This window comes from Lissotriton helveticus (assembly GCF_964261635.1).
Source record: "Lissotriton helveticus chromosome 1_1 unlocalized genomic scaffold, aLisHel1.1 SUPER_1_unloc_8, whole genome shotgun sequence".
NCBI lineage: Eukaryota > Metazoa > Chordata > Amphibia > Caudata > Salamandridae > Lissotriton > Lissotriton helveticus.
The window spans coordinates 1,532,592-1,546,538 of NW_027611725.1; the positions used below are offsets into that span (position 1 = coordinate 1,532,592).

At 43.6% G+C, this 13,947-nt stretch overlaps 1 protein-coding gene across 1 annotated transcript; it reads right to left on the bottom strand.

Annotated features, from left to right (window-relative positions):
• Positions 1-1,222: 1,222 nt before the first annotated feature.
• LOC144806488 (uncharacterized) lies at positions 1,223-8,580 on the bottom strand. The gene is made up of 3 exons (XM_078672842.1): positions 8,508-8,580; positions 7,444-7,497; positions 1,223-4,132 (listed from the first exon to the last, which is right to left on the bottom strand). Exon 3 carries the CDS (start codon positions 2,897-2,899, stop codon positions 1,394-1,396), a length of 1,506 nt encoding a protein of 501 aa, XP_078528968.1. The 5' UTR covers positions 2,900-4,132; positions 7,444-7,497; positions 8,508-8,580; the 3' UTR covers positions 1,223-1,393.
• Positions 8,581-13,947: the final 5,367 nt, after the last annotated feature.

Genomic DNA, 13,947 nt, shown 5'->3' on the forward strand with positions numbered 1-13,947 from the left:
TGCTCTGAATTAAAGAAAAAAGTAGCACTGAAAACAAATGCTAAAATGGCAGCTGGGGATGGATAGTAGTAATTGGTCTATGCTCTAGTAGGTAGAGACATGACAAATGTATGCCATGGACAAATGGGGATAAATCATATTAGATCGATGGTGGAGCCAGCAAATGGTAAGTCTGTGGGTGGGCTGAAGCCCATAAAGGAGATAAACATGTCTCTTTGAGACAGCACAAGCAAGTGTCTAGCCGAGACCTAGAAATAGAACCTCCTAAGAAATAAAGGTACATTAAAATAATGTATTTTGTCTTTTCACAAAAAGTAATTTCAATTAATTCTACACAAAACTTTTTTAAAGGCTCCGTCCCATCTGAACAGAGGCAATTTAGTAATTTAGAGTACATAATAAGAAAATACAGGGATTATACTTTCAGTGGGATTTTTCAACAAATCTTTAAAAAAACATTTTTAACACATTTAAAATCAAATACATATTTAATTAAAATAAAAGTTAATAGTATTCAAGCATTTTGTTCTACATTTAAAGTATATAAAATTAATTTACAATAATATTTAACTTAAAAAGATTTCTTTTTTTAATTTAAAAAACATTCAAAATATCCCATATATTTTTGCACAGGGAGATCTCCACCCTAGTTGAACATATTAAAGATTATAATTTTTCTTAAGATTAAATTAAAGGTTTCCCATCTGAAGTAACATTTTGTTTATGTATTAATAATTATTAAATGTGCTGAACACATGTAACTTGACTTTACTAATAATGAATGTTGTACTAGTGTTTACATTTTTAAAATGTATTAAAACATTAAACAATATTGAAATGTTTTCTTTAATTATTGTTTGCCATTAAATTACATTTATATAGATTTTTTTAACTAGTTTTAAATATTTAATTCAGCATTATTTCCTATGGGGTTTTATTTTATGTCCCTACCACCATTATTATTTATGGGAGTTTTCTGCAGTTCCAGTGGATGGCCATGTGTGATGTTGGACTTAATCCCGCTCTGAGCACAAGTACATTTACGATTGTTTTAGGTACATTATGTCTTAGTGACTTTAGAGTTGTAGTTTATAAACAGCAATCGGCTTACTCTTTAGTGGGTGAGTGCCTGTCTTTTCCCTAAACCCCTCCCTATACTCCTCCTTAGTTCTGCCTTCATCCCTCCCCTTTAATAATAAGCATTTCCATTTTTCAGCCACTCCCTCTGTCCCTCCCACATTTACTACTAAAAACTATACTAACGTGTGCGGAAACTGTGTAGTCGGGGCAGACAACTACACACAGAAAAAGATAGGAGAGGCAGAACAACCGCACGTAATTTGTGAAAAGCATTTTGTAGTTCTTTTGTAGTACTAAAAATGTACAACTCAGATTAGCTGTGAGACTCTCTTGGGTATGTCTGATGTGATTTTAAAGCTCGTGAAACTGAAACTGTCCTCAGCAGATGGGAAGTAGGTTCCATTTGTAACAAAAAAGGAGCTGGAAAGAGGTCACTAAAGTTGATCTTTGTAATACGAAGCTGTGTCCCATTGGAACAGAAGCCATTAGGACTATTTCGGGTGGTGACAGGAATGGTTAGCATATGGTTGGTCTTGTCTTTCGTGGCACAGAGACACAGAGACTGGAGAATGATGTGGTGGTATGTTGCTGAGATAAGATCTTTGCCTAGAGCGAGTTCTTTCATGTCTAGTGAGATTTTTTTCAATGTGAACCTTTTCTGGTATTTAGAGCATTGATACGGTTTTAGTCCAGTGTGAGTTTTCTCATGAGGAGTGAGACCAGATTTGTGCCTGAAGCTTTTCCAGAATTCAGAGCACTGATAAGGTTTTTGCCCAGTGTGTATGTGCTCATGTTGAATGAGATTGGCCTTACAACTGAAGCTTTGTTGGCATTCTGAGCACTTATACGGTTTTAGTCCAGTGTGAGTTTGCTCATGTTGAGTGAGACCGGATTTCTGACTGTAACTTTTCAAGCATTCAGAGCACTGATAAGGTGTGTACCCCGTGTGGGTTCTCTCATGGAGAGTGAGAGCTATTTTCTGTCTGAAGCTTTTCTGGCATTCAGAGCACTGATACGGTTTTAGTCCAGTGTGAGTTCTTTCATGTTGAGTGAGACCATATTTGTGCCTGAAGCTTTTCCAGCGTTCAGAGCACTGATAAGGTTTTTGCCCAGTGTGTATGCGCTCATGTTGAATGAGATTGGCCTTACAACTGAAGCTTTGTTGGCACTCTGAGCACTTATATGGTTTTAGTCCAGTGTGAGTTTTCTCATGTTGAGTGAGACCAGATTTCTGACTGAAGCTTTTCAAGCATTTAGAGCACTGGTACGGTTTTGGTCCAGTGTGAGTTCTTTCATGATGAGTGAGACCAAATTTATGACTGAAGCTTTCCCTGCAATCAGAGCACTGAAAAGGTTTTTGCCCTGTGTGGGTCCTTTCATGTAAAGTAAGGCTGAATTTCCGACTGAAGCTTTTACAGCATTCAGAGCACTGATAATGTGTTTGCTTAGTGTGAGTTACCGCACGTTGTGAGAGAGTAGATTTCTGACTGAAGCTTTTCCAGCATTCAGAACACTGATACGGTTTGAGCCCAGTATGAGTTCTCTCTTGTTGAATGAGATGGTCTTTCTGACTAAAGCACTTCAGGGACTTAGTGCACTGATAAAGTTTGTGCCCAGTGTGTATTCTCACATGTTGAATGAAATCGCTTTTCCGACTGAAGCCTTTCTGGCACTCAGGACACTGATACGGTTTTTGTCCAGTGTGAGTTCTCTTGTGTTTAGTGAGGTGGGATTGATAACCAAAGCTGTTCTCACATTCATTGCTCTTATTCAAGTTGTTTGTATCTCCAAGTTGGGTTTGTTCCTGGATACATGCCATCTTAAGTCTGAATCTAATTCCGGAGTCTGTACTTGTTTATGTTAAAACTCAACATTAACTTCTAAACTACGCTGCTGAAGCTCTTCTTTGCATTTGCATTTAACTAATTATAGCTTTTATTTGGAGATCAATGTTCTTACCTTTGAAGCCAGCCTATCTAACTTGTCTTATAAACTTTCACTGAGGGGGCCCTTATTTTTATTAAGATGCCCCTCATGGATTCATTTTTTCCAAGTAATGCCCACAAGGATTCCCTCAAGTGGAATTAAGCTCATTCTGACTGCAGTTTATCGCATTTCATTTAGGAGTTTGAAAAGCAGTGATTGGATCTTTGGGGATTAGTACTTACAAGTGAAGTAAATTTTTTATACAACCAATGAACAGGGATTAGAACATGCTAGGGTCGTTTATGAATTATCAATAGTGTAACACTGGCCCTTTTTAAGCTTCCTATTCCGGTGAGGCCCATAAAGGTACACCATTAACTTTGGAGGTCTAGCACACTTGGAAACAACATAGATCAACCCAAGAGACAGAGTTGGTGGGAAAAATCTTTCCATATTGTCGATGTTAATCCAGTGTCTTTGCTGTAATGACATCTGAGAAGAACATTTTCAGTTACTTTTGAAGTACAAGGTTTTCTCTCCTCCGATTCACAGGAGACGGAGACATAAACTTGCTCGTGTAAACTGAGGTTATTAGCCTTCCTGACAGTTCTGTCACATCACATCACGTCTACGGATACTGATTTGCTGAGAGAGGGTTAGGTCTCCATGGCATTTCTCATAAACCATCAGACAGAATTTGCAACACTGATTATTCCAAAGTGCTCTGTGTGAGGATCAGTTGTTGCCGATGTTCTTTGCTTGACCAATCGTGAAATGTTTCCTTTAAGTTAAAATATTCTTATAATTAGTAGTTGCAGTAGATTTTCAATTTACTTGCGGGTACAGTTATTATTTCAAAGGTTATTCAATCCCAATAACTGACACTTGGTAAATGTTCCTGGTCATTGCACTTCAAGGTTTGACCACAAATAATGATTGCAAGAAAGTCGATAAATCACTTTCACATTTAGCAGTTTCTTCCGCATCAAATTCCTCACCATTCCTGGTGCATAGAACTGGTTTCTTCTTTAGAGATCTAGAATGTTTCTACTTTCCTCATAATAACCCTTTTTAGAAATGTTTCCAGCATTACAACATTTCTTTTTCTTTTTGTTTCTTCAGTGACCTGTAAAAATAGAGTTAGAAATTATAAATGAGTTGCACTCCAAGGGGGTTAAACAGTTCATGGATACTGCATAGACAGGGAACTTGGGACCACTGAAACTCAATGTCGTGAGAGCAAAAGTAGTGAATACTGTAGAAAGAAACACAAGTTACACATGCATCATGACACAGATTCTCAGAAGCATCCAACACCAACAATTTACTCTTTCTGTGATGACGACTGGCATCACAGTAGGGTATTTGTACCTCCTTTAATGAATTATCAGATGTTGTGTACTCCCCTGCCCATTTAAAGGACTCTGCTCTTCCTTATTTCAGGCATCCTTGAAGGGACATTTCATTGAACAAAAAATTTAAAAATGTAAATGTCGGAATTTGTAAAGCGCACAGCTACCTCCACCGGAGGTCTCCCGGCGCTGTCCGTATACCGCTTAGGAACCCTTCCTGGCTTTACTGGGAAATGTCCACTCCTGGGCACCCCCCAGGTGCAGCCAGGCATCCCAGCACTTTTGGGGCCGTTGTGGAGACTAAGCAAGCTATTGCCCAGAGTTGCAGCGTGGGACCCATGATCAGAACAGGCACTGAGGCGAGAATATCCAGTCAGGGAAATTAATGAGCCGGAGACCCGCCGAGGCGGGAGTCGAACCCTGGTCCCTGGCCAGAGCTCTGCATCAAGGTCTGCCTGCTCTAACCATTCAGCCACACTTCTCCACTCCACTCCACTTCTTCCAACAAAGGAATCTGCCTTGTTGTAATCACTGCTTTAAACGCCACTGGTGTGATAATTTTATTAAGAGTGTTTTGGTTGATCAATTCCTTACCCTTGGGTGTGATACTAATACATAATACATACTTAAGAAACATGACTAACAGTGTGCAGAGAGAGAAACCTACTAATGTGCTATGAAAATAATATGAAAGGTAGTAATGCAGTCTGTAGTTTTAAAACAAAATATGATTATGAAAATGCACAAGTAAAATGAGTCCTGCTTATGTTTTCTTTGAGATGTAATTCTGAGAGAATGTGCTTGCATATTTCTTATTGAAACGTAACTAGGCAATGCTTACAAGTATAATGAAATGGTGTTTTTATATTATTTCTTGTGCATCTCTAGTTCTTTAATGTTTTCAACATTAGCATGTTTTTTCTTTAGAAAATAGTGATTTAGTGGTTTTCCATGTAGGCCTCTAAAATGTATTTAGTCTTTCATTATTTCCTTCGAATGGACTAAAAATGTTGACCTGATTGCACAGTAGCAATGAGTATTATCCCTGAAGTTTCTGTCCTACAGTTTGAAAAATGGACATCTTTTCTGTTAGAATTAAGCTGTATTGACTTTGTTGCAAAGTCAGAAGAGAGCGAGTGGAGTGGACACGTTGAGTTGCAAATGTATTTACTATTTCCGAAGGGAAGTGATATTGCACATTCTTAAAGAACAATGACCACTGAACAAAGGTATTACGTCTGGGTTCCAGACGATTTGGGTTAGAGAACGATCACACCTCGGTTACATTATGGATTTCGACCAATGGAAATCATGCAAACTACCTAAAAGTTATTTTGTGGGCAGGAACTGAAATCATTTAGAGGCATAATTGCCCCTTGGGAAAAGGACGGCACGCTGCTATTTTCCCTTGCAAATCCTTGGCCTGACCTGCTGTCGGTCTGAACTGAAATCTCCTGATTACCTCCGCACTTTACCAGATGGTGAAGTTGAGCAGGTCAAATCTTTCAGCTGAAGAATATATTAACCGTGGGCAATGAACTCAGGTCCGCTAGTGGAGGTTGCGGAGATTTGCTAACTACGCATTACATTGAAACACGGAGTTCATGCAAAAACTCTGACTACACCCACAAACCTTTGATAAAATAACTTTACTTTTACATGCTAAAAAGCATATAACCAATTCACAAAAGTGAGCTTCTTAAAATATCAGACAATGAGAGAGGTGATGATTTTGGGGTCACCCCTAACCTAGGGGAAGGGACAAGCAGATGCCCAGAACAAAAAAAAGCATATCATTCAGTGGTGGTCCCATCCTCCTAGGACCACCCCAAGCAAAGTTATGGGCAAAAATACAATGCTAACCAAAGGCCCAGCAAAGCATTATGGGGTGAGATTCTAGAGTGCAGTGAATATTATAGTATTAGCTCTCAGCTGAGCCGGGAGAGATGCAGCTTGAGGAATGTTTTGATATTGCATACTATAATATTCACTGCACTCTAGAATCTCGTCCTATAATGCTTTGCAGGGCCTTTGGTTGGGATTGTAATTTTGACCATAACTGACTGTGCTTGGGGTGGTCCTAGGAGGATGGGACCACCATTGAATCGTTCAGCCTGATATGCTCTTTGTGTCCAAGGCTTCTGCTTAGTTCTCTCCTTAGGTTAGGGAGGACCCCAAAATCATCAACTCTCCCATGCTTGCTCAATTTTCATTTTCACTTTTGTGAGATGACTATATGCATTTTAGCATGTAATGATAGAGTTACTTGTTGTTTTACCAAAAGTATGTGAGGTTTCTGTTTCATTAATTGGGATGAGACGAGACGGAGTTACGGAGTGGAGTTTCACCGAGTTTTTGTTCAACTCCGCAGAATTCTGCGTAGTGGTACTCCGCCAACTTCACCTACCCTTAGAATTTATGACTCCCGCTATTGCACGCTGTGCTCTAGCGTTCTACTGGGTCCACCTTGTGTCCTGATAAGTCTACAACCAATTCTTAGTTTGTATGATTCCAAATTGCGTGTTCTATTTTGCAATATGTTTTCTCTCTTTTTCTTTCTTCCTTCCACAGTAGGTGTTATTTGACGATGTATTTGGTCTGAGCTGTGATGTGCTGTGATTTACCTGTATACAAAAGAATAACCGTTATTAAATCATTCTAGTGCATGTTTGTGCTTTGACCATTCAATCTTGAAGTTTAGATAAAGATAACTTGATAACTATTCCATGTGTTTGTCCTTACTTATTGCTGATTTTATTAATAGTGTGTGAATATTATTAGCTAGGCACTTCTTTATTACAGGTCCTCATGAAGGAGTGGCTTTCCATCTCTAGTTATCTGAGTCCCTATTAGCTCATAAGGAGGACCATATGATTGTGATTAAATTGTAGAGTTTCTATGGGCCAAACTCTGTGTTATTGTGAATTGTGTTGCTGAGGACTGAGTTTACGATGTGGTGGGTATCATATATCTGAGCTCACAAATTTTACACCTCTTCCCCTGGATCACCACCGTAGACTGAGGCTGTGTCCAGTAAGCTCAGTGGAATTCACCATTTCAAATTATGTTGAGGATAAGGACTTACCTGGTGGACTGGAACTTGTCACATTCCTTTGACAGGACCCAGACACTCCAACACCTAAAAAAAGAGGAAAAAAACAGCATAACGGGAAAGGAAACTAAAATGGGATAAGAAAAGACAAATACTACAGAGACAGAAGAATAATAAAAAAGAGGCTCTCTTCCACTCTTCTTCAAAGAGACCCAGTGTGGCCCTGGGGGTGAAAAACAGGACAGGAAAGGGCAGGCTGGGAGGACGCAAAGAGCTGGAAGTCAGATCAAGAGAGAAAGGATGGGGCAGGTATAGACCAAGGAGAGGATAGAATCACGGGGTGTTGAGGAGACAAATGTGTCGACAGTCAAGGGACTGCTTGGGAACATGGGAGGCAATCGTGTTGATGGCCCAGTGCCTCCCGACCCGAGAAGGGCCCAGACCTGCGCTAGGGCCCCACCACATTCATATTCCTTGAGAATGTGACTGCATCAGGTGGGTGCCAGGGTTAGTGGAAACTCAAAAATTGATGGGGGAGGTTTGCGGGAACATGGGGAGGCTGCCCACTGCTACAACAACCATGTGTGGCGGCACGCTTTGCCAGATAAACCTTAGCATTTATAAGAGCCCTAAAGTAAGAGGCAGAAAGAATAAAACTGGTATGAAGAGAATACACTGAAAGAGTTCAACAGTGCCTTATTAGCTTCCATACCTTCAGGCCAACAGATGATAGAGCATTCCAAATGTGGCAGGACAAAGGGGGAAAGGAGGGTTGTACCATGTAGGTTAATTATAACAAAAAACATCACACAATTTAGGAACCCGAAGATAAATAGCCTGACCCTGGAGTATACCAACATTTGTCACGAAACACGCTTAAAACAGCTAGCATAAAAACAAATAAGGAAGAGGACTACGTTAAAGCCACGTATTTGTTTTATTTTTTTTATTTTTTTTAAATCATATGCTATCTAGCTAGAGAATGGTCTGGAGAGGGAGTCAAATTCTTGAAGCTGAAGAGAGATAAAAAACAGACACAGAGAGAGACTTGAGAAGAAATAGAAGAAAAGGAAACAGGATGCACTAGGAAACGTTACCTGACAGTTATCTTGTTTATTCCTCCGAGGGAGGCAGCGCACCACCTGGCCCGTCCCAGAATACCTTGAAAGTAAGTGAAGAGACGCGTCAACCAAGAGCTTATCTGTATCAAACGTGAATCACACTTCATCTCATCTTCCAAAACAACTGTCCTTAACTTACAAAGGAAAACAAACTCTTGTTCTCTACAAAACCATTGTGAAGCACCGTTGGTCTATGAATAATAGAATATTTGTTTTAACCTTTTTATTCTTCTGGTATCTACGACCAAACCCACAACACACAACATCCTCCAAATCCAAACCTTGCACTACAAAGGACACATAAGGAACCATGATCACTTGCTGAACAAGGTCCGAGGGAAGACACAGCCCACCAACAAGCTAAACAAGGTCTGAGTGCTCATACAGCGCACCCACAGGCTGGACAATGTTGAGTGACGAGACAACGCGCCAACAGGCTTAACAAAGTCTAAGTGCACATTCAGCGCACCCACAGGTATAGGAGATTCTGAGTGAACAGACAGCCCACCCACAGGCTGAACAAGCACTGAGTCAAAATACAGCGCACCCACAGGCTGAACAAGGTCTGAGTCAAACTACAGCCCACACACAGGCTGAACAAGGTCTGAGTCAAAATACAGCGCACCCACAGGCGGAACAAGGTCTGAGTCAAAATGCAGCGCACCCACATAATGAACAAGGTCTGAGTCAACATACACCGCACCCACAGGCTGAACAAGGTCTGAGTGAACTTACAGCACACCCGCAGGCTGAACAAGGTCTGAGTGAACTTATAGCGCACCCACAGGCTGAACAAGGTCTGAGTCAAACTACAGCCCACACACAGGCTGAACAAGGTCTGAGTCAAAATACAGCGCACCCACAGCCGGAACAAGATCTGAGTCAAAATGCAGCGCACCCACATAATGAACAAGGTCTGAGTCAACATACAGCGCACCCACAGGCTGAACAAGGTCTGAATGAACTTACAGCACACCCACAGGCTGAACAAGGTCTGAGTGAACTTACAGCACACCCGCAGGCTGACCAAAGTCCGAGTCAACATACCGCACACCAACAGGTTGAACAAGGTCTGAGTCAACATACAGCACACCCACAGGCTGAACAAGGTTTGAGTCAACATACAGCACACCCACAGGCTGAACAAGGTCTGAGACAACATACAGTGTATTCACAGTCTCAGAGAGCATATCCAAACAGCTAAGCCCACTTCTTCATTACACAATTTTTCTATTTAGAGCCCATGAAATATACAAATTAAAACAAAACAGCATGTTTAAGTCTTTGTACATATTTCTGCCCATCCTCCATAAATCAGTCAACCACACTCAGATTTACAGACACCATGCTCTCTGAGCAACTTTAAGCTGATGCAGTGTCCGACCGAATGCTGAGAAATGGCAGCAACAAGGCATCAATGCATCCAATCCCTGCTCTTAAGGTGAACCAGGAGTGGAAGCGAGAAGACCCACCTGAAGGAACAACGTGTGAGCCAAATGGCTGGTGGGCGATGTTGGAGTCAAATGAGGAACATTCGAGATGGCAGGACCTGAAGGCCCTCCGTTGTGATGGGAACCAGACAGCCCATGATCACGTGAAAAAGATGCAGATTGGATGATGATGTGCAATTAGTGACCTCTGCCCTGGAAAGGCAAGGGGTGAAGCAATGCCTTGAACGATGGATGGTCACCCCTTCCATGGCTGGCAATAGTGAATGGAGGGCAGCACGGCTTCCCAGCATAGGGTGAGGCAAGTATATGAGCGAACAGGGAAGCTATACAAGGGCCAACTGGGCATGCCAATATGGATGAATGTATATATGTATGTGGTATTACTATCAAAAGACACACAATTGATGGACGCAATGCAGAACAAATCAAAACATTCCCCCCCATTCAAGAGATCTGGGTTAAATCCATCATTCTATTGCTCACCATGCCACCCCAAGTTTAGACCTGGCAATATGCAAATCAGTCTTGACCCTGTGCCTCATGGGAACAGTCCAGCCCGAACTGCAAAGCCATGTCTTCCCTGGACTGGAAACAAGCATCCTAGGACCGGTTTCGGGGTTTCACCCCCCTTTAGCCAGGATAGCTTGAATCCAGTGGCACAGGGAGCCCAGACCCATGTCTGGGTATACCTGGCGCACTTGGGGCGAGGAAGCAAAGACACACAATTGAAGGGCGGAACACAGAACAAATCAAAACATTCACCCCCAGTCAAGAAATCTGGGTTAAATCCATCATTATTTTGCTCACCATGCCACCCCAAGTTTAGACCTGGCTGTATGCAACTCAGTCTTGACCCTGTGCCTCATGGGAACAGTCCAGCCCAAACTGCTAAGCCAGGTCCTCCCTTGACTGAAAACAAGTATCCTAGGACCGGTTTAAGGGTTTCACACCTCTTCAGCCAGGATGGCTTGAATCCAGTGGCACAGTGAGAGCGGGACCCACGTCTGGGTATACCCAGTACACTTAGGGTGAGGAAGCAAAGACACATAATTGATGAACAAAATGTAGAACAAATTAAAACATTCACCCCCAGTCAAGAGATCTGGGTTAAATCCATCATTCCTTTGCTCACCATGCCACCCCAAGTTTAGACCTGGCCATATGCAAATCAGTCTTGACCCTGTGCCTCATGGGAACAGTCCAGCCCGAACTGCTAAGCCAGGTCCTCCCTTGACTGGAAACAAGTATCCTAGGACCGGTTTCAGGGTTTCACACCTCTTCAGCAAGGATGGCTTGTATCCAGTGGCACAGTGAGCCCGGGACCCACGTCTGGGTATACCCGGTACACTTAGGGCGAGGAAGCAAAGACACATAATTGATGGACAAAATGTAGAACACATTAAAATATTCACCCCCAGTCAAGAGATCTGGGTTAAATCCATCATTCTTTTGCTCACCATGCCACCCCAGTTTAGACCTGGCCATATGCAAATCAGTCTTGAACCAGTCTTGACGCTGTGCCTCATGGGAACAGTCCAGCCCGAACCAAAATCCTGGCTGATGAGGGCTGTTAGCCCAAAACCGGTCCCAGGATGCTTGTTTCCAATCCAGGGAAGACATGGCTTGGCAGTTTGGGCTGGACTCTTCCTATGAGGCACAGGGTCAAGACTGATTTGCAGATAGCTGTGTCTGAACTGGGGTAGCGAAGTCAGCTAAAGAACGATGATGGATTCAACCCAGATCTGTGACTGGGGGTGAGTGTCTGAAAAGTTTCAGCGCTCCGTCCATCATTCCTTGTGTTTGCTTTGTTTGCCCTAAGTTGGCAGGGTATGCCCAGACGTGGGTCCCTTGCTCACTTTGCCACTGGATTCAAGCAAGCCTGGCTGATGACGGCTGATTAGCCAGAAACCGGTCCCAGGATGCTTGTTTCCGGTCCAGGGAAGACATGGCTTGGCAGTTCGGACTGGACTGTTCCCATGAGGCACAGGGTCAAGACTGATTTGCATATAGCTGTGTCTGAACTGGGGTGGCGAAGTGAGCTAAAGAACGATGATGGATTCAACCCAGATCTGTGACTTGGGGTGAGTGTCTGAAAAGTCCCAGCGCTCCGTCCATCATCTTCTTGTGTTTGCTTTGTGGTATTACTATTGCATGAACCCAGTGGAAAAGGCAATGGAGTGCTGTAGATGGTCAAAGATAAGCATAAAGTCAGGCGAAAATCAAAGACAACCTCACGGCCATCTCTGAATGGATGGTAGTTAACTACTTTCAACTGAAGTCCACCAAGTCAGAAGTGCTCCTGGTGGGCCGTGATGCCCATCGATGGGGCAATCAATGGTGGCCTGTGGCCCTTGGAACCCCACCTCAACCGAAATCCATGGTCAAGAACCTGGGAGTTTCGGTGGATGTGCTCTCTCATTTGAGGGGCACGCTAAGACAGTGGCTGGCACTTGCTTTTGTGTCTTACATGGCCTGAAACCCATTTTGGGACTTTTTGACGCACCTGCTCGAAAGGTGATTGTCCAATCATCCGCGCTGTCACGACTAGACTACTGTAATGGGTTGCTACTTGGTGTTAATGAAGCTGTGACCAACACTTTAATGGGCCCGGAACGTGGCTGCCCACGCGCTCTTTGTACTACCTCAGTACTGCCATGTTTCAGACCTTCTCCGCTAGCTCCACTGGCTATCTAAAGAACAGAGAGTCTACTGTAAGAATCTGTGTATGACACACAAGATCCTGTATGGCCTGGGTCCACAAATTTTGAGCGAGCTGTGCTCTCTGTATGTCCCGGCTCGAGCCTTGCACTCTGCGGACCTGCATTTGGCCCGTGTCCCATGAGTGCACAGGACAAGAGCAAGGGGGCGCTTGTTCAGAGCACTGGCACCAGCCCTTTGGAATTCCATTCTCCTTGCTGCCCGTAGCACGCAAGACCACTGGGCTTTCAGGAAAATGATCAAGAGGTAGCTTTTCTCCAACCACTAGCTTCCTCACCGTCTGATCTGTCAGATTTAGCACTGGGACGCCCTGTTGCTGGGCAGCCATGCGCTCTACAAGTGCGTATAACATGACATAAAGTGATAGAAGAGGAGGCAGTTTGTTGACGGTTAATGCACTTGTGATGTAGGGTTCTTTAACGAGATGCATCTTCAACTTTTACATACATTAGAGCAGCTTTGGTGTGTCCTGACGGATACGAGGAGGCTGTTCGAATGTGCACTGCTCACCTCTCATCCTTTAGATGAACCTGGTGAAATCTTTTGAGATGACGAGTCACCCAGGCAGTCGTCACCAGCCGACTGGACTATGGAAACACCCTCTACACCGGAACCACAGCCAAACTACAGAAAAGACTCCAACGCATCCAGAACGCCCCCGCACGACTCATCCTGGACATCCCCCGACACAGCCACATCTCCGGACACCTGAGAGACCTGCACTGGCTCCCCGTCAGCAAGAGAATCACATTCTGACTCCTCACCCACGCACACAAGGCCCTCCACGACCTGGGCCCCATGTACCTCAACAACCGCTTGACCTTCTACACTCCCACCCGCCAGCTACGATCGACCAGCCACGCCCTCCCCACCGTTCCACACATCCGAAGAGTCACCATGGGAGGAAGATCCTTCTCCTACCTGGCAGCCAAGACCTGGAACTCCCTCCCCATCCACCTCCGTCTGACCCAAGACCACCTCTCCTTCAGGAAGCAACTCAAGACCTGGCTGTTCGAGCAGTAGCGGACCCCCCTCCCCCAAGCGCCTTGAGACCCTCCGGGTGAGTAGCGCGCTATACAAATATCTTGATTGATTGATTGAGTGAAACATATTTTTGAAGGAGAGAAGTTTGTTTGGAGGGCGATCTCACTGATTTGGGGCTGATTAGCACACTCGAGGGCAGTCATGTGGGATAAGATCTTGGGGCGCTCCTGACATTCTGACAGGTGAGGTCAGGGAATGTACCT

Excerpts from the sequence above, each read along its gene's own strand:
- LOC144806488 (XM_078672842.1), bottom strand. The coding sequence starts at position 2,899 with ATGGCATGTATCCAGGAACAAACCCAACTTGGAGATACAAACAACTTG.